This window comes from Carettochelys insculpta, chromosome 3 (assembly GCF_033958435.1).
Source record: "Carettochelys insculpta isolate YL-2023 chromosome 3, ASM3395843v1, whole genome shotgun sequence".
In the NCBI taxonomy this organism is placed as follows: domain Eukaryota; kingdom Metazoa; phylum Chordata; order Testudines; family Carettochelyidae; genus Carettochelys; species Carettochelys insculpta.
Genome location: NC_134139.1, coordinates 73319984 through 73345176, shown reverse-complemented (window position 1 = coordinate 73345176; position 25193 = coordinate 73319984). Strand labels below are relative to the sequence as shown.

At 44.9% G+C, this 25193-nt stretch overlaps 1 protein-coding gene across 12 annotated transcripts in view; it reads left to right on the top strand.

Annotated features, from left to right (window-relative positions):
• The window catches only part of RYR2 (ryanodine receptor 2), a 975983-nt gene that overhangs the window by 231141 nt on the left and 719649 nt on the right, over positions 1-25193 (top strand). For 8 of the 12 annotated variants that reach the window (XM_074990098.1, XM_074990103.1, XM_074990101.1 and 5 more), the window contains exon 4: positions 19030-19050. The exons of the other annotated variants lie outside the window; for them this stretch is intronic. In XM_074990098.1, coding sequence (XP_074846199.1) covers positions 19030-19050 — 21 coding nt within the window. The remainder of the gene's footprint in view (positions 1-19029; positions 19051-25193) is intronic. 12 annotated transcript variants of the gene reach the window in all.

Here is a 25193-nt window from a genome sequence, read left to right as displayed (position 1 = left end):
TTCACCAGATAGAGATACCAGAAGTGTTGAAATAAGCATGCTTCAGAGCAGGGACTCCCCTATTCTGTTTTCACTCTGCGTGTTCTAGGACAATACAGTTCTGGTTTGTGCTTCAGTCTAGACTCTAGACACTGCTGTACAGTAATCCTTCAATTTTTGTGGAGGTTGCATCCTGGGCAACTTCTCTGTAAATTGAATTTCATGTAAATTGGGGGGGGAGTTGCCTGGGGGAAGTGTGTGTGGTGGACCAGCCACTTGGCTCCCAGCTGGGGCACTCAGTGCGCACACAGAGGCTTGCAGTACATTTTCTCCCAGCTGGGAGAAACTGCCACGAGCAGCTGTGTGCCCACTGGGCTCTCCCAGCTGGAGGGTGGGGGTGGTTTCAGTTTACACTTAACTCACATTAATGCAGGTAAATGGAAACTGAAATCTCGCTTCTTGAGGGTTTATTGTATTACAAAAAGTGACCACAGCCAGTGCGCCTCCTTGCAGGTCAAAGGCAGAAGAGGTTTCATCATGCAGTTGTGACAGATACAGCTATCGAAGAGAATATTCCTATTCTGAATCACTCCTATGCATACCTGGGACCAACAGACATCATCTGTATACTACAAGCTGGTCTTTCTGTCACGAACATTCAAATAAAAAGATACTGACAAGTTCTGAGTCAGTTACATTTTGTATACTTTGGTTGTTCTTGGTTGAGGGGTGGTATTTAGGCATTTAATATACAGCTCAAATTTACCAGCTTAGCAGACCTCATTTCGGTGAATCATAAATACAGAGGATCAGAGGAAATATTAGAGGAAAAAGGAGAGCAAATAATTGATATCATGGGATGATTGGATTTGTTTTAGGGAACACAACATAAAGGACAAATGTAAGTTAATTCAGCCACAAGAGAAGAAGGTTTTTGTTCTAGCCAGCATAAAGGCTATATTTCTGCTCATGTTCACTTATAGTGAAGTATCTTTTATTGTCAGGTTAATTTCACTTTGCATATGAATTCTTGTTCATTGGTGATTTATTTGATTTTTCTTTAAAAGAATAAATACATTGCAGTAGAATGAAAGATGAAACTAACTTCCTGTCAAACAAATTTGTCAGTAGCCAGTGTCTTGTCCTGACAGTGAAAATCCCAACAAGTTAAAACATTCCTTTAAAAAAATCAGTGATTCTTAAAAAAAAAAAAAAAAAAAAAAAAGTCAAACAAAGATCTCCACATTTCTTAAAACAATGAATAAAGTCTAACATCTGTGTGATGTAGATGCTCTCCCCGCTTTTACTTGTTTGGAAGCTGAAACCATGTTGATTTCTACTGCAGGTTGTACCTCCTAAAACTGGCAATCCCTGGTCCAGTAACATCGCTCATCTGACAGGACCAGGCATGTTCTTGGACCAGAGAGCTGGGCAGGAGGGCAAACTGCAGCCCATTTCCTCAGTCAGCTCTGGGAGGCTGGAGCCAGCATTGCTGGCATCCTCACAGTGGGGTATATGTACTGGCAAGAACCCATGTCCCCCAGCAACCCAGGGCAGGGGAGACATCCATGCAGGGCCCAGGCTGGTGTCCGCAGGCAGCCCGCTGGGGCAGCTGTACACAACTGGAGCCAAGTCCTGGGCAGCCCCATGGGGCCGGAGCCAGGACCAGAGCCAGCGCAGGATTCTCCTGGCAGTCCTGTGGGACCAGGGCAGCCATGCAGGGCTGGAGCTGCAGCCCCATGCATCTGGAGCAGCGTCCTGGGGAGCCCTGCATGGCGGCAGCTGAAGCCAGCTTCCCCTGGCAGTTCCGCAGGACCGGGACTGGGGCCAGAAGCAATGACACTGGGCTGGAGCTGGCTTCTCCTGGCAGCCTTGTGGAGCCAGTGTCCCCAGCAGCTCTAGCATCATGGGCAGGAGCCCCAGCAGCAACCTAGGGCAGGGCACTCACACACCACCGGAAGGGTGAGCAGCCCAGTGAGTCGGGGATGGGTCAGAGGGTAGGTTGGTGAGTTGGTAGCTGGTGACAGGAAACATCTCCCAATCTGGCAAATTCTATTGTCTGGGCCAGTCGGGTCCAGACCATGTCGGACTAGGGAGGTGCAAGCTGTTCTACCATTGGTACACACCGGGTTAATATTAATGTTCTGAAGAAAAGAATGAAAAATGAAGGAGAAAAATTTGCAAAAGACAGGCTATATCTACACTAGCCCCAAACTTCGAAATGGCCACTCAAATGGCCATTTTGAAGTTTGCTAATGAAGCGCTGAAATGCATATTCAGCGCTTCATTAGCATGTGGGTGGCCGCGGCGCTTCGAAATTGACGCGTCTCACCGCCGCTCAGCTCGTCCTGATGGGGCTCCTTTTTGAAAGGACCCCACCTACTTCAAAGTCCCCTTATTCCCATCTGCTCATGGGAATAAGGGGACTTCGAAGTAGGCACGGTCCTTTCAAAAAGGATCCCTGTCGGGGCGAGCCGCATCAATTTTGAAGTGCCACGGCCACCCACATGCTAATGAAGCGCTGAATATGCATTTCAGCGCTTCATTAGTAAACTTCGAAATGGCCATTTGCGTGGCCATTTTGAAGTTTGGGGCAAGTGTAGACACGGCCACAGTTTGTCATGACTAGCAAACGTTATGAAGAACTGAAGAAGGGCCTAACTAGTCCATGGAGTTGGGTAACACTGACAGATGAAATCCAATGTAGATTAGACAACAAGGACTCTAGTGGCATTTTAAAAGCTAACAAATTTATTGGTGTGTTAGCGCACAAGCTTTCATGAGATACAAATCATTTATTCAAATGCTGAAGAAAAACCAAGGATTTAGACATGTGAGTGTGACATCCATGCTAACAGAAACAGAATGGATGTCTCTCATCTTCAGCAGAGGTGAGAAGGTGGGAGAACCTGAATGAGAAATTATCTATTGTAACGTGAATACCACTCCAAATATCTGTTTAGTCCGTGGTTCTCTGTCTAATTTGCACAAGAATTCCAGCTCAGCAATAGATTAACACAGCTGCTCCTTTGATAAATGTAGATTAGGTTAGCACCGTAGAAAAAGTTCTACACCAAGAGGACTATCTAGGGTTAAAAAAACAAAACCACTATAAAGAGGAGCTGTGATTATTGCAGTAGGGTGGCAGATACCACCATGTATTAAGGTTATCCAGCATTTCACTTTATAAGATCCTGATTTTAGCTGCTTCTAAATTTGGTAACCTTTAACTGGTTAGGCTGAAATTTTCCATATGGGTATCAGCCCTCAGGCTGAATATTTTTTTGTTTTGTTTTTAATTTCAGCCTCTTTTGAGAGGAGAGAGAAAATTGTTTTTTCCATGTATAAAAAGTGCACCAGATTTTTTTAACAGCTCTGTTGCCTCTGTGCAGGACCTCAGGGCCAGCATGTGGAAGTCACCCCCCTACACTCGCTGTTGGCACTGTACTACTTCTGGTGAATGTGGGGGTGGTCCTGCCTCTCCCCAGAGCAATGCAGACTGAGAGCAGCATGCGATTCCTCTCTTGTCCTGTGCTCAGACCTCACCAGTCTGGAGGAGAGGGGCGGCTGCCTCCCCACCCACTGGCACCAGTATGGTGCTTCTGCAGGAAGAGATGGGTCGGGGTGGAGCAGTTGCAGAAACGTGTCCGTCCCCCCTGCCCCGACTTCTTCACATTGGTCATCTCTGCAGGACTTGATGTGTGTGGTCTTTCTTCTCACTGCCCAGAACTGTTCAGGACATTCCCTGCAACTGCTTCTCTGGTCTGATGATGAACAGTTCTGGTCCACATCTGTGTTCTGGAACTGCCAGCAGTGAGGCTGTCTCACTACACTCTGGGTGTTGCTTGTGCTGGGCCCAGACAAAAGCCAGGACAGTAAGCAGAAAGCTGCCAAAGTTAGCCAGTGGGAAATGCTGACTAGAGGGGTGTGTTCCAAGTCTGCTCATCTCATGAAAACAGGCGAGGCATGCAAGGGTTACCTGTCTGATTAAAATCCATTTACTGGAGGAGGATGACTGAGACACTGAAGCTGTATGTGGGTGAATGAGATTCTACTGACAACTTTAACTTTAATTATGGCATTTCCTAACTTGTGACTGTTTTACATTACAGCCTTGCTGTTCTTTAACTATATCTTTGTGAGTAATAGGCATTGTACATATAATTCTTATCATGCGTAAAATATATTACATTAGAAGAATATTAAGGATACTCCATGGTAGGAAACAAAAAGAGCTTGCAAAGGACGTAATGCATATTGCTCCAAGTGAAGACAAGGCAAGGAGGGTTGAGGCCATGTTGGTAAGGGTACATCCAGCAAATGTCAGATTGGTAGGATGGCTCTTGCAATAACTGTGGATGGAGATAACCAGTGGGGAGAGCAAGGGGGTGGTATATGAGCTAGATAGCAGAGAGTTCAACTTTCATGATAGCCTAGTTACAAGATGGTGAGCTTTGGAAGAAGACTACAAAAGTTGCCCATCCTGAATAGAGAAGTGATAAGAAAGAAGAGAACTTACAATGATAGCTAAATATTTTCTTTGAGAATATAAGAACTAAATATTTATACTCTTGAGGGAATTTTTTTTGATAATACAAGTAAATATGCAGTTAAAATATAAACTGAGTAGATCTAACATGCACATTTACTATAATTTTGTGATGTCTCTGGCTCTAGGCTATTAGCTTTATTAAGTAGCACCATAGCCTTGTGTGAGGAACTCATGGTCTATCCCGCGCTTCTACTTGAATTAGTATAGCTTACTCCTGCTTGGTTGTGACCCACCAGAGGCTGGTCTAATGAGTTGCTGATCTTTTCATTTTTCTTGTTATTAAGGGTGTATTTTATGTTTAGCATTTAATGGTTGTGTCTGCAGTAACCCCCTTCTTGGAAGGGGGCATAGTAATCAGCCTGAGAGGGGAATAATAATGAAGTGCTGTGATGAATATGCTAATAGGCTAATTCTCCCTGCGGCAACTTACAAATTGCAAACTTCAAAGCGCCAGCATGCTGTGTAGCGGCAGGCACTTCGAAGTACCCATGCAACTTCAAAGTGCCCTGACTCCCAGAAAAATCTGGTACTAGTCACTGTCAGAGATACAATATTAAACTAAGAGGACCACTGTTTTTATCTGACATCCTATACCTGTCCTCTGTGTACAAAGATGTGATACACCAAAGTATTTTGGTTATGTTTTTCCACTGATAGAATAGGAGGGAGGAACAATTCCACTAGTATACTATTGTTATGGACTCAGTAGAATAGTGTAGTGCAGTGTTTCCTAAACTTTTGAGACCAAATGCTAATATTTTTTATGCAGAACACACATGAAAATTTTCTTAAAAACTTGTTGTCAGGCCAAAAACAAAAACAAATAAAAAAAACAGTACAGCAACATACACAGCAAAAACAAAGTGAAGTAATTTAATCAGGTACCATAGCAATGAAGAAGTAACACTGTATTTGGTTTTACTAACAGAAAACATATACCATTCATGTATTTTTCCAAACGTTGGTGGCACACCTACAAGTTGTTCACAGAACATCAGTGTTCCACGGAGCTCAGTTTAGGAAACACTGCTCTATAGGACACTTACCCTCTGGATGGGAAAGGCCAGCAGTATAATAAACTTACTTGGTGCCATTCACAAATTAAAGATAATCATTTTCCTGTTGATACAATTTCTTTCTATCAGTGAAGTGAAAGAAATTGGTTGTCATACTGGAGTGCTTAGAAAAGCATCAGGAGGCTTGCTTTCTTCTAACAGACCTTCCATGTAATGTGTCCTTTTTAAATCTGCCACCAACCACAGTGAAATAGTTCTGTTCTGAGCCAAGGGTTTGGAGGTTTTAGTTTTAATATGGGTTGCAAACCTCTTGCGTATTTGGAGACTGCAAAGACTCACCAGACCTTTGTGCAATAGGAAATGTCTCCAATACCTTATCTTATAGTAATAGCTGTGTTTGTATCTTAACAAAACACAAAAGCAGTCATGTAGCACTTTAAAGACTAACAAAATAATTTATTAAGTGATAAGCTTTCGTGGGGCAGAAGTACTTCTTCAGATCTGGAGACAGTGCGGTACTGGAAAAACCAGCTTCAACCATGAAAGCTCATCATCTAATAAATTATTTTGGTATCTTATGTCCTTTTACCATACTTCCAGCAGTTACAGATTTCTGATTCATGACCAACCCCTATAGAAGTAACAGTGGCTTTTTATGACTTGAATTTTCAGCCTTTTTGCTTCCCAATTCAGAACAGATTTTAGTATTCCATCAGTTTAAGTAGTAATGGTTTCTTCCTGGTATATTGCATTTCTCCAGTTTCTTGATGATGTTAGAAGTATCCTGAGGACAAATTCAGGGGTGTTTCATAAGTTGTAAGTTAGGTAGAAAAAAAAATCTAAAGGCAAGTAATTTACATGCTAAGGAGCAATGAGATAGCATAGCTTTAGGATAGGGGTGTGACCTGCTTTAGTCCACAAAAATTACAAAAATTGTACACCTCCTAGTAGATGTTTTTTTTTTCTTGCTACTTCCTTCTTTTGGGCCCTTGATCTGTGAGTTACATGAATTTAGGCTGCTTTATACTATCTCACTAAAACCATTCAGAGGGGATATATTATAGAGGAGCAAGTTACACATTAGAAATGGATGAGGTTTAGGGAAGGCTTAATCGGTGTACAACACGTGGTGAGGGATCCAGTCAAGCTTCCTATTTGACTTAGTCTTATGATTTGATTTTCTGACGACAAAGTGGAGCTATCATGAAAGAACTGCCTTCCTAACTCTCCCTTGAAGGTTGCCTGGCCTACTTTTAAGGTTACCTGTCATCTTCAGTTATATATGACCCTGTTTTCAGTAGCTTCTAATTTTGCCAAACTTTAAGTTTTTGAGCTGAATTTGTCCATTCTTTGTCTGTGCCCCAGGCTGAACTTGTTTGGAACAATCTTTAGTCAGAATGGTTCTGTTGTTCCTGAGAATGAGGCTAGGGGAAAAAAGTTTTTGAAAATAACTAGTACTCTCCTGCTTTGGAGCAGGGACTTACAATTTGGCAGTGGGCATGGCCTTTGTGTCAAGGCTATAGCTTTGTCCACCTTTGGCAGTCTAGGCACTCCCCTTCCTGAGGGAGGAGGTATCATGGGGTATATGGATGCCACTACTGCCATTTCCCATCAGTTAGTTGTCAGTCCATCAACCCAGGGCAGCGCAGCCTAATAGATAAGTCGAAAGAGCAACCGTTTCTTACAGGCAGCATGGCCCAATGGCCAGAGTCTATAGCATAGCCCTTGCTTGCAGGGTGACACGTCCCAATGGACAGTACCAAGAGGACTGTTGCTAGAAGGAAGGGGTTGGACAGCAGTCCCATTAGAGGGGCCTGTGCCCACCTGACTCCACTAGACCTCAACCAAGGGCTCTGACAATGAGGGAATAGTCCATTCCTAGCTCAGTGGGGAATTCCATTGAAACATGCTGATGTCAATTGAGGGGCAGGGGAGATACCACTCATTCACCCTCCCAGGGTCACTTCCTGCTGTCCATGTCATTGTGGTAATCTGTGAAGCTTCTTCAGTGTCCTCATAGGCCATCTGCTCACCCAGGTTCCACCAGCTCTGGAGGCTCATTCAGTTTCCTGGGTCTCTGTCTCCTGGGTCAGGATCTGTGGCTGATCCACCTCTGGAGCTGCTACTAGACAATCTCTCGCCCAGGCATTCAGCCCAGTCTGAGCTGAGTTTCTCCCTTTTATGCTAACGCAGGGCTTGGAGTATCCCCGGCATGGCTGAAGTGTAGTTGATTAGTACTTTTCTTGCAGTTGTAGCTCTGGACAGCTGTGGGCAAAGCCATGGCTAGCCACAGAAATTGAGAGCAGGGAGACTGTTGCTAGAAGGAAGGAGTGCAGGATGAAGTTCCCTGGTTGAAAAGGATTACTGCCATGCATTGAGGTCAGCCTACACCTCTTGACCTGGAACCCTGAGTGCCTTAAAATGCTCTGCAGCTGTTGTTGATCTGGATGCTCCATGCCAGCATATGTGCGTGTCTGTTGAGTGTCCTCTGTCCTTGGCATGCTCTTCAGGGTAAAGATCTTGACATGCAAGGCTGGTTGATTAGGATAAACCTCCTGAGGGGAGCAGAAACGGGGAGTGAGATGTTTTACTAAATTCTAACTAGGGAAATCAAAACTACACATCTAAATTTCTACTGAATTTTCAGCTGGGTGCAGGTATTCACTTTGTTTTGCTCTGTGGAGTTAAGCAGCTTTTAGTGTCCACTGTGCGAGGTGACTCAATATACATAAACTAGTTGATTTCAGTTTTTAACTGATAACACACTTTCATTTACTTGTTTGTCACATCTTTCTAACTGTTAATGTCTCTGCTTGCTTTTATTGGATGGCCTGAACCAATTTATCTTGGATACAGCCGTTGACCTCATGATTCAGTAGTGAAAAACACAACTTTGAATTCCCTTTGTAGGAAACTATCTCTCTATCACAACTGAAAAGCTAAGTCAAAACGTCTTTTTCATGCCCCATATATCAGAGTTCTGAAAGCAGGATGTTAAACTATAGTCTCTGGACTACATGAGAAACTAACAAACCACAGAATAAACACATAATAACTTTTAATAAGGTTTCCTAATTGTAGTGTGTGAGTAGACCTTTCTTGCACATTCTTTAATCCATGTCAGGCTTTATTAACAGAAAGTGAAAGTTGGATTGCCTGTACTCTTAATGGACATGCAAACAAATGGTAACCTATTTTCCTAACATGGGAAAAGGCTGAAATTTTAATTTCACAGATTTCGCTCCAACTCCTAGAACATTTAGTTTTGCAGGCAAATGATTTCTGTGGCCACCCATCGTTTAAAACTCTCTCAACTTAATTGCATTATTAGCCTGTTAACTCCCAGTCATGGTTAATTAATCACTTCCCCGGTTGTCCTGTTTAAATAAGATTTGTTTTGCACACCACTGAACAAGGAACTATTGTCTAATTTTTATTTCCAGGGTGGCTTGGGTACAAAGGGGAAACTCCAGCTCAGTAGGAAGTTGTCAGGTATATGTTTGTCTGTGTAAAAGGTGTGAGGAATTCCTATATGAGCTCCCTGTATGCAGCAGAACAGAGCTCAGTGGCTTTCTATACCTTAGAATGGAAGAAAATGATTGGTTGAGGGAAGGGATCAAACTACAGCTGGTGATTTTATGGATATTTCACAGCTACCTGCTAATCCTTGTTCCCACCCCAGACATTAGGGGGTCATGTCCCATGGATGGGACAGCCCTGCTACTGAAGCAAGGAGAAGGAGGTGGGATCTGTAACAGCCTCCTTCCCTGCACCCAACCTACTGGGCCATTACAAATAGTCTACTTACTCTGTCTATAATTTAAATTTAAATGATTTTTCCCATTTTGTTTTGTTTATTTATTTTAAAGCCACTCATTTGGTAATTCAGTTTAAAGGGTACCTGTTTAGCTCTGTATGCCAGGGTTTAGCCACAGTGTAACAGTCATGATGTGATCAAATCCCACTATCGTGCATAGAATAGTAATAGCTCAGTGTATCTTCTTTAGCGTTGTTCGCTAAGCCTTTAAGCGTTAGTCTTCTGTGTTGGGATAGTTCTCTGTACTTTAAGCCGTGGTTATACCTATAAGCTCTATTTCATTAAAGACTTGATGTTTTGTCTGAAATGTATCTTGTCACATTCATTGTGTGGAAGTCTGCTATTTCTCATCTTTTCATAATTGTGTCTTAGCAAAAAATAATTTTGTAAATGAGACTTCTGAGGGTTTGGTAGAGCAGTGAAAGGAATAGACTTTCCCCAGTATTTTCAGGCTTCTGAACAGGAATTTTTGAGAAGATGCCATGTAATTATTAGAATAATTACGGGTAACTATTAGAGAAAACACTGAACTTTGTGGTTAGGGGTTGTCTGTAAAAAGAGCTGAAGCATCAAACCCAGCTAAACCCTTTGGGGAATGTTATATACAGATCTGTCTGAGGTCTGAACTTAATGTATCAGCTCTGTCTGTAGAAAATATATGGAGACAACTGGCAGACTTCAATTGTTTCAGTGTGGAAAAAAATCCTAGTTTCCCTGATTATCAAAATGGAAAACACTGAGTTTTCTAATTTTCTTTTAATAACCTCTCTACTTCCATTCTGCAAACCAATGTGTATACCACTAATTGTCAGCGTCCTTTTTAAATTGCTCAGTTTTGGTGGGTGGGGGGGTTGGAAAATTCTTCTTGGTTTGGGATAAAATAACATACCCATTAAAATGGTTACTGCTGTTAGTAGTTCTGCACTATGATGTGATTTTTCAATTCACTTTAAAATAACTCGGATTTTGCTCTGTTGGAATAAATGTAGACCTTGGGAAATGTTCCTTTTGGTATAACAGTTTGTTACAAAAATAGCATCCTACAATATTCTGTGGAACCCAGTGAGTGTGCCATATCTTTTCGCTCTGCAGGTCTGTGTGGAATGTTTCACTGGATAGCCCATGAGTTTTGGGAACAACAAGAAGTCTTGTGGCACCTTATAGACTAACAGATATTTTAGATCATTAGCTTTGGTGGGCAAAGACCCGCTTCATCAGATGCATGAGTGGCGGGGGGGCGGTTTCAGAGGGGTATTTAAACAGTGGGGTCCCAGTAAAAGGGAGGACCAGAGCTGACAAGGTCTATTCAGCACGGTGGAAATGGCCCAGTGTCAACAGTACTTATCAAAGGAGGAAAAAACAAGTCAGATCAGACAGGGTGATGTGAGCCTTTGTCAGAGTCTAATGGGGAGATATTAGCACCCAGAGCAGAGAAGCTGGTTTTGTAAGCTGCGAGCCACTGCCAGTCTCTATTTAATCCATGGTTAATGGAGTCAAATTTGCAAATAAATTGCAGCTCAGAGATTTCTCTCTCCATTTGATTTTTGAAATTTTTGTTTCAGGACTGTCACCCTTAAATCTGCCACTGAGTGTCCTGGGAGATTGAAATGTTCTCCCACAGGCTTCTGTACATTACCGTTCCTGATGTCTAATTTATGTCCATTTATTCTTTTACGGAGAGACCGTCCAGCTTCACCAATGTAAATTGCAGTGGGACATTGCTGGCACACGATGGCATATATTAGTAGATGTGTAAGTAAAGGAGCCCCTGATGGTATAGTTGATGTTAGGTCCTGTGATGATGTCACTGGTGTAGATATGAGAGCAGAGTTGGCAGCGAGGACCATTGCAGTGTCTGGTTCCAGGCCTAGAGTCACTGGTTTGTGATTTGCAGTGGCTGGTGAGGATTTGTTTAAGGTTGGCAGGCTGTCTGTAGGCGAGGACAGGCCTGCCTCCCAAGGTCTGTGAGAGTGGAAGATCATTGTTCAGGATGGGTTGCAGATCACTGATGAGGCCTTAGGTGGGGGCCTGTATGTGATGGTTAGTGGTGTTCTCTTGTTTTCCTTGCGAGGCCTGTCTTGTAGCAGGTGGCTTCTGGGTACCCATCTGGCTCTGTCAATCTGTTTCCTGACTTCTTTAGGTGGGCACTGTAGTTTGAGAAAAGTTTGGTAAATGTCTTGTAGATGTTTGGATCTGTCTGATGGATCAGAGCAAATACGGTTGTACCTTAGTGCCTGGTTGTAAACGATGGATTGTGTAGTATGCCCTGGATGGAAGATGGAGGCATGTAGATAAGCATAGTGGTCCGTGGGTTTTTGGTATAGGGTGGTATTTATGTGACCAACGCTTATCTGCACAGTGGTGTCCAGGAAGTGAATTTCTTGTGTGGAGTGGTCCAGGCTAAGGTTGATGGTGGGGTGGAAACTGTTGAAATCATGGTGGAACTCTTCAGCTAGCCTCTGAGTTTTGGCTGGTTCCAGGAAATGTAGCAAGAATAATCTGTTCAGTTAAGCCTTTGCTTCTTACTTTTGTAATTTTTGTCTAGGTGTTTTCAGTGGTTTGAGGCTACAGGTAAAAGGAGTCATGCATAAATGACTGAAATAATAACACTGCAAAGGTAATTTTCTTAATGAATACTTTATTTGCAGTGTACAGGACCCTATTCCCAAAGTTGCTGTGTTTGGTTGAAAACAGTGAATGATGGGAGTTGGTTGAATATACATCTGCTCTCCATTCATCATTGTGGCAATGTCCACAGTTCTGTTACTATGTCCCTTCAGCTTTGGGGACAGAACCAGACCTTACAGACATTGGCAGCATGGTGACGTCCCACTTCATGAAGTTCCCTCCAGTTTTTAATGCCACCACAACAGCTGAAGTTTGTCCAGCCTTTCCTGCTGCAGAACTTTTCTTAGAGAAATTCCAAATTTTAGTTCAAATTTAGACTAGCAAGTTTGAGGTGTGTCTGCATCACAGCTGTGTCCCAGAGTTGATTTGACTTTTGGGGAGACTTCTTCAGAAAGTTCTGCTTTCTGTGGTGAGATGTTTGAAGAGGATGATACACCATTGGGGGTTGAGCTGGTCCGAGGAAAGACAAAAGCAAAAGCCAGGAGCTCCATATCTGGGCTCCTCTGCAACTAACCAAGAGTTTTGTTGGAGAACTCAGTCAGTTTTGTGGGCAAAGTATTCTCTCATAGTCCAGTCTGAGCAAAGTTGCCTTGACCTCCTTCCCTTGGGAAGAAGAGGAAGTAGATGGGATTGTAAGGATGCTGCCTGTTTGGCAAGCAGCTTCTTACTTTTTTCATGAAGGGAGGTGAAGCCAGAAGGCTAAAATATCAGATGGAAGAACTCCCAGTAACCTGCACCAGCCACAACACCTTGAACTGTGTTGCTCAGCTTTGCTTTACTTCTCTGCACACCATGGAGTGAGGACACATAATGCAGGTGCTGCCAACAGTAGAGAGAGCAGTGATGGGTCTCTGCACTAGTCCAAATTTAACCAGTATTGCTACCCAACATAAAAGTATCTGAGCAGAGTTTTTGTATTTCTAAATGGGGGAAGAGCCTGACCTAGAAGAAGGAACTTATCATGATGCAGGCCCTTCATGGTCAGCTACGTCCCCACCTTTGGGCATGAAAATGTTCAGGTGGGGTCAGGCCAACAATAAATGAAACAATGGAAAATGTCATCAGACACCACAAGTGCTCCCATATGCTTTCACAAGGAACAATAGTGTAGGTGGACTGCACAGTGATACAGGTGAGGTCCCTCAGCCTAAAAATCATAAGGCATTCTCCCTGGGTGAAGGGGAGGAAACTAGCATTCCAATATGTTTCTTGGTGGTAAATAGGGTTTGGCCCTTGGGATCCAAAATGCAGATGCATCAGTTTCTAGCTAGTGATACATTGGGAAACATGGCAAGCTGAGGCTATTCAGAGTCAGAAAATATGACTGAAGGAGGTCTAAAAATGATGACAGATGTGGAGAAGGTAAATAAGGAAGTAGTACTTACTCCTTCTAACACAAGAGGTATGGGTCACCAAACGAAACTAATGTGCAGCTGGTTTAAAACAAAAAGAAATATTTCTTCACACTACACACAGCCAAACTGTGGAACTCTTTGCCAGAGGATGTTGTGAAGGCCAAGGCTGTAATAGGGTTAAGAAAAGATGAGGTCCATCAATGATGACTAGCCAGGTTGCCTCTGTCAGAAGTGGGCAATAGGTGACAGGGTGGAACTCTTGATGATTATCTGCTTTGGTTGTTCCCCTTGAAGCACCTGCCATTGGACACTGTCAGAGGATGGAATGCTGAGCTAGATGGACCTTTGGTCTGACTCAGTGTGGTCATTCTTATGTCCCAGGAGGGCACTCTATGGAAAGGTGGAACAATTGCAGGGACAGCATTACCCATCCTCAGTTTCAGCAATCTGTGGAGAATATTTAATTTGTGACATGAATCAAATCATCCATCATCTACTTGAGATCAGAGTATTACAGTCCACTCTCCATCCTGTTTCTAGTGTCAGAATTGGGGATGAGAAGAGCAGGGCCCTCTCGGAAACAGCTAAATAAATTCTCAGTGGAGGCTTACGTTCAAAGCATTCCCATGTCACCATTCCCAGACAATTATTTTTCATTTGCAGATGGATGGGAGTCTTTCCACTGTCTCCCTGCAAGCTTTGATTATTGCCATTTGATCTACATATGCTGCCTGGTTATCCGGGAACATGGTAGCAAGAAATACATTAATTTTCCTCCTCCCTAAAGTTAGTATCTCTTCAGTTTTTCTGACCAGAATTCTGTGCAGAGGCAAAGCTGAAAACACACACAGAGATAACAGCTCTTGAATTCAGGATGAACAGACACTTGGCACCAGAGAAATTAGTCCTAGGCCTGGGCTGAGGATGAATACTGTCGGGTACCAGATTCCACTTCAGAAAAATGTTAACAGATTAAAAATATGGTCATAAAGGAAAACAAATGGTGTCATAGAAACAGAAAATCAGTTCTTATTGGAGTCAGTTGAGAATTGTGATCTCATACACAGGCATGCTTCAGTATTTTAGAGTTCTTATGAGTTCTGTCCAATAATTCCAAGTCTCTCATCTGCATCCCACCCTATCTCATCCAATAGGAGAGATCCAGCTCTAGCTGTATATCCAGTACTCCCTCAGCTGGTGAATGTAGCGAATCAGTTATTTTAAGGCATCTTCCCACTTCAGCTCTGGGTGCGAACACCAAAAAGAGAGAGAACATAACATCCGTCAGCTAGACCACATGATAAACTGAGGTCACGAAGCACCACCATCCCTTCCAGAGATAACAGACCAGTGCAAGTTATGGCTGTCAATCTATCTAACTGAGTTTTCATAAATCACTTGGAGGAACGTTATCAGCTTTTCCTTTGACAGAGAGGTTCTACCTTGTGTGGAGCAAAGTTTTCCTGTTTTAATGTGCACTGAGGAGATGAACATCACAACTTAATTTCCAGAAAACTGAATTAGCAGAGTAACTTCACCCATTAATAGCTCTCTCATGGTAAGTCAGTTTGGTTTGCATATGGAAACAATAAAATGCCCCCTCCTTTACTGCCAGACAAGACCTGGGAGGTGAGATGGAGAATGACCTCCTGCAAAACAGGCAAAGTCTTGCTATCTGTCTTTTCACTTTTTCCACGGCTCCTCACAGCAATATAAAAGATATGAATAAGACAGTAGCAGTGATGCCATTTTTGCCTTTCTGCCTGAAGTGACTATTACCTTCAGGCTTGATTCATCTAGAATTGAAACTTTGGATTTCACACGAGTCTTGCTTCATCGATTTTCAGAAGGCATTTGACAGTATAGATCAGAAAGTGATTTGTGCAGTGTTGGGGTTGTATGGAGTGGATGGTAGACTGAAATGGTTGTTGAAAGATATCAGTGACAATGTGGAGGCAGTGTTGAGAATGTGCAGGGATTTGGAAAGTTGGTTTACAAGAAATAGAAGTACGAGACAAGGAGATCTGATATTGCTGAGTATCTTCATCACACATCTAGAGAGAGTGACTGATAAGATCAAGGAAGAGGTAGAAGGGATATCTGTGCATGGAATAAGAATTAACAACTTGAGTTTCACAGATGATACAGTTACCATTGAGGAAGATGAGGAGAAGCTAGTGAAATTGGTGCAGGTGCTAAATGAAGAAGGGAATCGGTAGGGACTGATTATGAATACTGATAAAACAAAAACAATGGTATTTGGAAATAAGGAAATAGGACGGAAGATCAATGTCAATGGGATTGAACTAGAGAATGTAAAGAAATTCACATATCTGGGGAGCAACATAACGTATGATCTAGACTGTAAGAAGGAAATATCGACTAGAATAGTGAAAGCAAGAGCAAATTTGAAAATGATGGATAAGAAAAACAAAGTGATTAGCTTAGGAACGAAGCTCAGTGTTTCAAAAATGTGCATTCAGCAGCGTGTTGTATGGATGTGCGACATAGGTGATAATGAAAGATTTGAAGACAATAATATTGGTGTTCAAGAGGAGTTGTTATAGAGAGGTTCTGAAAATAGGATGGATGCAGAAGGTCACCAATGAGGATTTATATAGGAAAATACAGATGAAAGAGGTCCCCTGCTGCAGAAGGTTATACAACGGGGCTACGTCTACACTAGCACACTACATCGAAGTAGCCTATTTTGATGTAAGGACATTGAAATAGGCTACTTCGATGCGTATCGTCTACACGTCCTCCAGGGCTGGTGCCGTCAACGTTCAATGTCAAAGTAGTGACGGAGAATGTCGAAAGGAACCGCCCTGGAAGGAAATGCGGAGTGTCCACACACACAAGCGCTCCCTGTCGAAATAAGGGGCAGCAAAGCCCCAAGCCGCTCTCTTAAAGGGCCACTCCCAGACACACTCGACCTGCACAGCATGAGATCCACAGAGCCGACAACCAGATGCAGACCCTGTGCATGCAGCATGGACCCCCAGCTGCAGCAGCAGCAGCAGTCAGAAGCCTTGGGCTAAAGGCTGCTGCGTGCAGTGACCATAGAGCCCCGCAGGGGCTGGACAGAGTGTCTCTCAACCCCTCAGCTTATGGCCGCCATGGAGGACCCCGCTATTTCGAAGTAGCAGGACATGGATCATCTACACATGCCCTACTTCGAGGTTGAACGTCGAAGTAGGGCACTATTCCCATCTTTGGATGGGAATAGCGATTTCGATATTGAGCCGCCTAACATCGATTTCAGTGTCAAAATAGCACACGGCGCATGCTATTTCGACGTTGTGCTGGCTACTTTGAAGTAGCCGGCTAGTGTAGACGCACCCTGGAAGTTACAGCTATTCGGGTGTATCTGCAGAATGAGTGACAAACAAAAAGTCAAGACCCTGGTATTTGGCATAATGGATGGTTCAAATAGGAGAGGCAGACCCCCACAGAGAATGGGTAGATGATATAGTAGGTTTGTGCAGAGCTAGTCTACAGAAATGAAGCCACTCCACGCTGGACAGGGAAAGATGGAAGGAAATAGTGAGAGAGGCATCAGACACCAACAGGTGCTGAGCCCATGGTTGTTGATGTTGGTGAGGAGGAAAGCTTTACTGTGCTTATCCAAGTGTCTAAGCAAAAGGTGAATGCTCTTAATGTATGTTGTTGTCAGTATGTTAATGAAAAGAAAGTAATGTATATATCGTAATGTTATATGCTACATAGGAGTATCAACCCTTTTAGCGTGTTCAAAAGTCTGTAAGTACTTGCAAAAGTAGGGTTCTGAGAGTTCTGGTACATTGGTTCAGTGCGTGCAGTCATCTGTGACAACATGGTCTAAAATTAAACTTAACTCATTAAACTGTAAAATGTTCTTGTTCTAAGTTAAAAGAACGAGCAATAAGGAAGCAGTTGATTAATACAAGTAATAATGTAGCTTGTGCTTTAAGTGGATTCACAACATTTCCAAATACAATTCTGGCTGTCCAATTCACTTTTAATGAAACTTTGGATTAGCAGAAAACCTTTCCAAAGAACCCTGGCGACATAGTCTAGTCTTAATTAATTCAGCTCTCTTGCATCGAATTCCTCTCTTGAGTATGATGCAAAATAGCACACGCATACATTTTCAGTGTAAGGGATGTCAAGAAAACAAAATACGGAATTTCAAACACTCAAGTGAAAGTAACCTGGCTACTCCTTTTCATCTAGTAAGACATCTTTTCTCTTCTTGCTTTCTTCTGGCTTCAGATGCTACCTGTTTTCTTTTTTTTAAGACACACAGGTTTCTTGTTGCTTCTTATTCATCTTAATTTATTTAAAAACATCGGAAGCTTAATTTCGAAAGCATTTTTCTAATGTTGACTACTGTGGATAACAAGCACAAGATTAAGGCAATAAATGCTAGTGACAATTCATAGGATTGTCATAATGAAGCTAAATAAATCCAGTCAAAATCCCAGAAAACTAATAGCATGTGATAAATTGAAAGTTATGTTCCAGTTTCTCCTCTTCACTAGTGGAATGTGATAGATTTCAGTGAATGTAGAGTTTTGGATTTTCAAAACTATCTATCAATCAATTGATAGATTGGATTGATCGATCGATCTATCTAAATTAAAAGAAAGAGAAAATACTAGTTGTAATTTAAGCAATATTTATCATAAAACCTACATTTGGGGCCTGAGGTTTCATTAGATCATCAGGATTCCTTGGGCAATAAGGAACTGAAACATTTTTATTGAAATTACTCTTATTTACACTAAAGCATCCAGTGAAACTTATGAAGATCTATTAAAGTGGTGTCTCTTAACAAAAGATAACCATTAATTAGGAGTAAAATTCCAGAGCATCTGATGGATTAAAAATACTTTAATGCAGCCTAAGTATAAGGACTACAGAACTATCTTATACATGATAGTTCAATCAAATAGTAATTTTTTTAGTGGCAGCCACTGTGTTTCAGTAGACTGTCCTTTCTTTCTGAACATTTATAAGGCGGGTACATATATATTTTTACAAGGTGGTAATTTTTAAATGAATTACCATATTAAATATTAAAATTGACTTGATCAAGACAGTTTTTCCCCCTCACAGAAGTGTATGAAATCAAATTTTGAGGTTCTGTTTTCCTCTGTTTTGCACGTAAGGTCCTTTAATGTTGGGAATTATATGTTCCGGGTGACAGTGCTGCTGAGATTAGATGGCTGCTATACTCTCTGGTCATATTAGTTTTCTATCTAAAACCACCCCCTTAAAATGACAAATATTTGAATCAAACCATTGTATCCTCTGAAGTCAAATGTGTTCTGTTGTGGCTGAGCATATAGGAGGGAGAACAGACAGATTTTTTATTGTATAAGTCTGTAGTGTACTTCGGAATACAGTTAGATTTCTGTGCTAGAATGTAGTATTGAATTAATTTAACTCCGAATTTGTGCTAATCTTGTGTTTATGATCAGATTTTATGGTCAATATTTTAGGCTTTCAAAATCTGAAGTGTTTTTCAGAAATTAACATTCAGAAGGAAGTAGCTGTTGGCATATGAGGGAGAAAGGGAGATAAATAGCCAGTGGCTTCTACTGACTCCTGATAGAGATATTTGAAAATTTGAAACTATCATTTACTATATTCAAAGACATAGATGACTGATTTAACTTTTGCTTTTTCTTTCTACAGCTAGTTGATGTGGAAAAATGGGTATGTGCTTCTGTCTTTTATTTGCTTGATCAAAAATATTCCATGTTTGCCCTAAATTCTAATCTGTCTGATTTGGTGTCCTGTGTGTGTCATCACACTTGAACTTCATGGCTCAAAAGAAAGGCTGTTACATTACCAGGCAGGGTCTGGTGAATTCTGAGTTATTTTTCTATCAAAAATCACACAGACATAAATGTTTGTCATTATTTTTCTTGTAACTGTAGCTTCCCATATAGTATTAAGCCCAATCCAATTCTAAACCTTTTAACTTCCACCTGTAAACCTTCACTGTCTTTTCCAGTGTACGCATTGTAATTTGGCAGTGCTTGGCAATAACTGTTCATACTGATTAAATGATAGATGTCATTGTCTCATGCTCCAAGTTCTGTGTATACTGAATATTTTAAAATGGGGAAACAGCTGTTACAGAATACATAAATACAAATGTTTCATAGATGTTATGGAAAAAGTCTCTTAGCACAAATGTTTCATTTTGTGTTTCAGACATCTACTAAATGTAATATATTCAAGTATTTCAAGACAGTAGGGTCAAACTTTCAAAAAGTGGCCTTAACCCTAGTATATAATCCATACTACTTCTTCGAGTGTCCCCGTGGGTGCTCCACATTAGGTGTCGGGCTCGCCCGGCGCCGCAGATCGGATCTTCGAAGCAGTTTCTGCCGGACCACGCATGCGCCAGCGCGCGCCGCTCCCTTGCGCGCTCCTGGCCACGTGCGCGATCTGGTCCCCGCCAGTTCCTCTTAACCGCCGTCGGCTGCAGACGGAATCCGAACTAGGCTAAGGCCAAGTTAGCGTATTCAATGGTTTTAACTGTTTTTTCTTTGAAGTTTTCAAGTTCTTAGGCTACTGCAAGTTAGCCAGTTGTTATTTTTCAAAAAAAAAACCAAAAACAAAACAACAAGTGGGACGGCATTCAGTCCAGTCCCAGTAACAAGCGGAACACCGGAGGCCAGGAGCCTAGGGCCATCAGCCCTCCTGCCGTGGCAGGCCATCGGAGAAGGGGAAAAACAGCACAGAGAAGGTGCTAAGTACCCGTTAACAACTGAAAGACTCACCAACAATGTCCTCTTCAGGATTTAAGAAATGTGAGTCGTGCCGAGAGGCAATGCCAGCGTCTGATGGGCACAGTCTATGCATAAGGTACCTGGGGGAGTCCCATGTCACGCAGAAATGCTCCTTCTGTGCAAAACTAACAGCCAGAGCAAGGAAGGACAGGGAGATGCGGCTTAAAATGCTGCTCTTCGACAAGGCCCTCCAGCCAGACGTGCCGGAGCGGCCGCAGCAGGAGGGACCCTCCGGGGCCCATAAAAGGAAAGCCGCCTCCCTCACCCCATCAGCGCAAAAACGGAGGAAAGCCTCCCCAGCCCGATCCCTGCCGGCAGCAACAGCGAGCGGGACAGAAGGAGCGCGCAGCCCCCAGCCGCAGCAACAGCTGATCGGCGGCGGCATGGAGAGCCACGTGGAAGCGGCTCAGCCTCCAATAATCAAACAGCCGCCCCGCACCGCAGGCAGGGCGGCGGCTAAACAAGCGCCGGTACCGGCGGCACCGCAAGCAGCGGCACCGTCCCTCAGGGAACCGGCGGTGCAGAGCGCGCAGGCACGCAGCCTGCAGGCACCGGAGGACACCGCCCGTGCGGCACCGCCCATGAGCGTGCCGAGCACGGCGTGGACGGGGCAGAGATCCCCTACAAGCCAGGGGGCGGAGTTACCCCCTCAAGGGAGGGGGAAGGCTGCACAGAAAACAAGGCACCGCAGTCCCTCTCCAGACAGGGCTGCGGAGTTGCTTTCTCTCAGCCCTCCGCTTATGCTGCACATTCCAACCAGAAGGCAGGGGTCCCCCCTAGCCTACCCGGAGCCCCCGTCTCCATTTTTACAACCAGCCTCACCCTGGCTGGGACCACCTTCACCCTTCCTGGGGTTTGAGCTGCTGGAATACTATCCAAAATCTCTCTCTCCAGTGTCCCAGATCTCTCGACGATCTCACTCACCCAGACGCAGAGGGTATGCACCAAGGGAGTGGTCTAGGCCACCTTCCCAAGAACAGTGCCTATACTGCCATGGTCGCCCCTATCACGCGGGGCATAGACACCACCGGCAATCTACCAGGGAAAGATCCCCACAGACGATCTCGTATCCCCGAGGGCAATCGCGAATGGGGACAGAGACTCAAGTATCTCAGGGGGGACTGGTTATGGAACCCCGAGATTTTCCCTCACAAGCCTCTAGCGAGAGGGTGTACCATCACCAACAGGAACCGGAAGGGTCCAGAGAGGCGTACCCCAGTGGTTCCTCGCTCTCCTCCCCGGACGAGGCTACGGCCCCGGGGGACGTCCATCCTCCGGACGATCTCAAACAGTTTCAAGAGCTGTTTAAGAGGGTGGCCTTCACGCAAGGCATCCAGACAGCAGAGGTGCAAGAGAAACACCATAAGCTCGTCAAAAATCTGAGACCTCCGGCCTCCTCCAAAATAGCAATACCGCTTGATGAAGCAATCTTGGAGTCCGCCACTACGATATGGCAGACCCCTGCGACTATTCCGCCTGTCCACAAGAGAGCGGATAAGAAATACTTCGTGCTGGCGAAGGGCATGGAATTCCTGTTCAGCCACCCACAACCAAATTCCTTGGTGGTGGAGTCGTCGCAACAAAGATCAAAGACATCTCAATTCAGGACAGGGGGAACAGACAAAGATGCCAAGAAGCTAGAGCTGTTCGGCAGAAAGTTCTACTCCTCCTCCACTCTACTGTTGCGAATGGCAAATTACGCAGCGCATTTAGCGAACCAGAATTTCGACAACTACACTAGGTTAACCTCCCTCATGGACTCGCTTCCAGAGGACAAGAAACTGGTGCTCAAGGCCATTGTGCAAGAAGGCTACGCGGCCTCGAGGACGGGAGTTCAGATCGCCCTGGATGTTGCGGACACAGCAGCACGTTCCACAGCTACGGCAGTGGTGATGCGAAGGGAGTCCTGGCTCCAGACTTCGGGTATACCGAGGGATCTGCAGGCAAAGATAGTCGATCTTCCCTTTGACTCGCAGAAGCTGTTTGCTGAATCAGCTGACTCGGTCCTTCATTCCAGGAAAGATTCAAGAGCCACACTTAGGACCCTGGGGATTTACACCCCTCCATACAGAAAGAAAAAGTACTACCCTCAACAAAGATGGTACCAGTACCAGCAACAGTGTCCCCAGTACCACAGGGGTTACGAGCAAGGGCGACATCAACAGCACCAGCAGTACAGAACTCCCAGGCGATGTTCCCAACAGAGCCGTGCGTCCTCGGGGCAGGGCCAAAGGCCACAAGTTTGACACACAGATCCAGGGCTGCGCCATCACTACCATCGCACAAGGTCATCCGAAGCGGCTATTCCACTATCGCCTCCGACCATTCTATGACCAGTGGCAAAGGATCACCACAGACAAATGGGTGCTGGAGATCATAGCCACGGGGTACACCATCCCCTTCCAGTCGCTCCCACCGCCACGACCTCCACCCAGGCCCCACCTCCAGGAGGCCTCTCATGTAGCGAGGCTCAAGCAGGAGGTAGACCTTCTCATGCTCATAGGGGCAGTGGAAAGAGTGCCGGAGCAACTGCAAGGAAAAGGGTTCTACTCGAGGTAGTTCCCCACGGAGAAAAAGACAGGAGGCTGGAAGCCCATCTTAGATCTTCGAGGCCTCAACCGGTACCTGCGCAAGCAATGCTTTCGGATGATCACAGTCGCCTCCATCCTTACGGCACTGGATGATGGAGATTGGTTCGCAGCCCTCGATTTACAAGACGCGTATTTTCACATAACTATCCATCCGGCTCACCGGCGATTCCTCCGGTTCATGGTAGGCAAAGAACATTTTCAATACAAGGTCCTACCGTTTGGCCTCTCCTCGGCCCCCAGAGTCTTCACCAAGACCTTGGCAGTGGTGTCAGCCTTCCTGCACAGACAGAGGGTATTTATATTCCCGTATCTGGACGACTGCCTACTCAAAGGGGCCTCGAAGGAGGAGGTACTACGCATGATACGCGTCACAGCAGGCACGTTCTCTTCGCTCGGCCTGGTTATCATTCTGGCAAAATCAAAGATAGACCCCACACAGGACATAGAGTTTATAGGGGCACGCATAAATTCTATTACAGCGAGAGTATATCTACCAGAGACTCACTTTCGGGCCATCGGCTCCCTCGTGCAGGTCATCACCTTCAGCCCTACGGTGCCGGTCCTGACGTGCTTACAGCTGCTGGGCCACATGGCAGCGGCGACGTTCGTAGTACAGAACGCCAGGTTACACATGCGCAGCATGCAGCACTGGCTGGCGAGCGTATACAAACCGGCAGCACACACCGTTCATAGGGTGGTGTCGCCTACAGCAGAGGTGCGCAAATCCCTGCAATGGTGGGTAAACCCCAAGAACTTGCTAACAGGGGTACCCTTCCACCAACCACAACTATCGGTTTTTCTTACTACAGATGCCTCCCTCATAGGGTGGGGAGCACACATGGGCGAAGAGGTGACTCAAGGGCTGTGGTGCTCCACGGAGCAGTCACTGCACATAAATATACTGGAGCTCAGAGCAGTGTTCAACGCCTGCAGACACTTTCGAGACCATATACAAGGCAAAGTCGTCGGGATCAGTACAGACAATACCTCCACCATGTTTTATATAAACCGGCAAGGAGGAGCTCGTTCCCGTGCCTTATGTGCGGAAGCAGTCCGGTTACGGAACTGGTGCATCACCAACAATATAATCTTGAAAGCCTCGTACTTACCAGGCACACTCAATGTGAAGGCAGACCAGCTGAGCAGGCGTTTTGCACTCACGCACGAGTGGCAGATCCATCCCGATCTGCTACGACCGATTTTCCACGCATGGGCTTTTCCCCAGATAGACCTGTTTGCCACTCAACGCAACAAGAAGTGCCCACGATTCTTCTCTAGGGCAGGACTGGGATGGGGGTCCCTGGGGGACGCATTCGCGATCTCGTGGAGGGGCCCCCTGCTTTACGCTTTTCCTCCCACAGTGCTGATCCACAAAAGTCTTGCAGAAAGCCAGGAGGGAAGGAGCCCGAATGATCCTGATAGTCCCAACGTGGGATTGACAGCGATGGTTCCCCCTACTCCTGCGCATGTCGGACCATCCACCGATGCCTCTTCCGGTGGCGCCGGATGTGCTCATGCAAGCCCAGGGGTCCATAGTGCATCCGCACCCCCAAGGCCTGCGACTACAAGCGTGGTTAATCCATGGCTCAGCTCCCTAGAGAGCGCATGCACAGAGGAAGTGCAGCAAGTCCTAGAAAGTAGCAGGAGGACTTCCACCAGGAAGACCTACAAGCAGAAATGGACTCGCTTCACGGCTTGGTGTGCTACCAAACAGCTGGCCCCCCTTTTGGTGCGTATACCTGTAATATTAGAGTATTTACTGGACCTCGAGAGAGGAGGACTCTCACTATCCCCGTTAAAGGTCCACCTTGCCGCCATTTCGGCATTCAGACACGAGGAGGAAGGGCACGCGGTGTTCGCCCATCCCATGGTTACCAGGTTCCTCAAAGGGTTGGTAAACCTATACCCCCCTCGGAAACCGCTTCCACCTTCGTGAAACTTGGACCTGGTGTTTAACGCGCTAACGGGACCACCGTTCGAGCCTTTGGCCACGGTTTCCCTCCGCCTCCTTACGATAAAGACGACCTTTCTTCTCGCAATTACGTCAGCTCGCAGGGTGAGCGAGCTTGCGGCAGTTATGGCAACGCCACCCTGCACTTTTTTTTCCAAGGAGGTGGTAACCATACGGCTGCATCCAGCCTTTGTTCCCAAGGTTTCTTCTGAGTTTCACATTAACGAACCTATTGTTTTACCCTCGTTTTATCCAAAGCCTCATAACTCTAACAAAGAGGCGCACCTACACCTCCTGGACGTGAGGAGGGCGCTAGCCTTCTATGTAGACAGGACCAAGTCCTTCCGGAAAACGGATAGACTCCTAGTCTCTGTCGCTCCCAAATCGAAAGGAGAAGGTCTCTCTTCTTAGAGAATCTCGAAGCACATCGTATCATGCATAAAAATGTGCTACGAACTCAAAAAGACTCCCTTATTGGCCACTCCCAGGGCTCATTCCACTAGGGCGGTGGCGGCA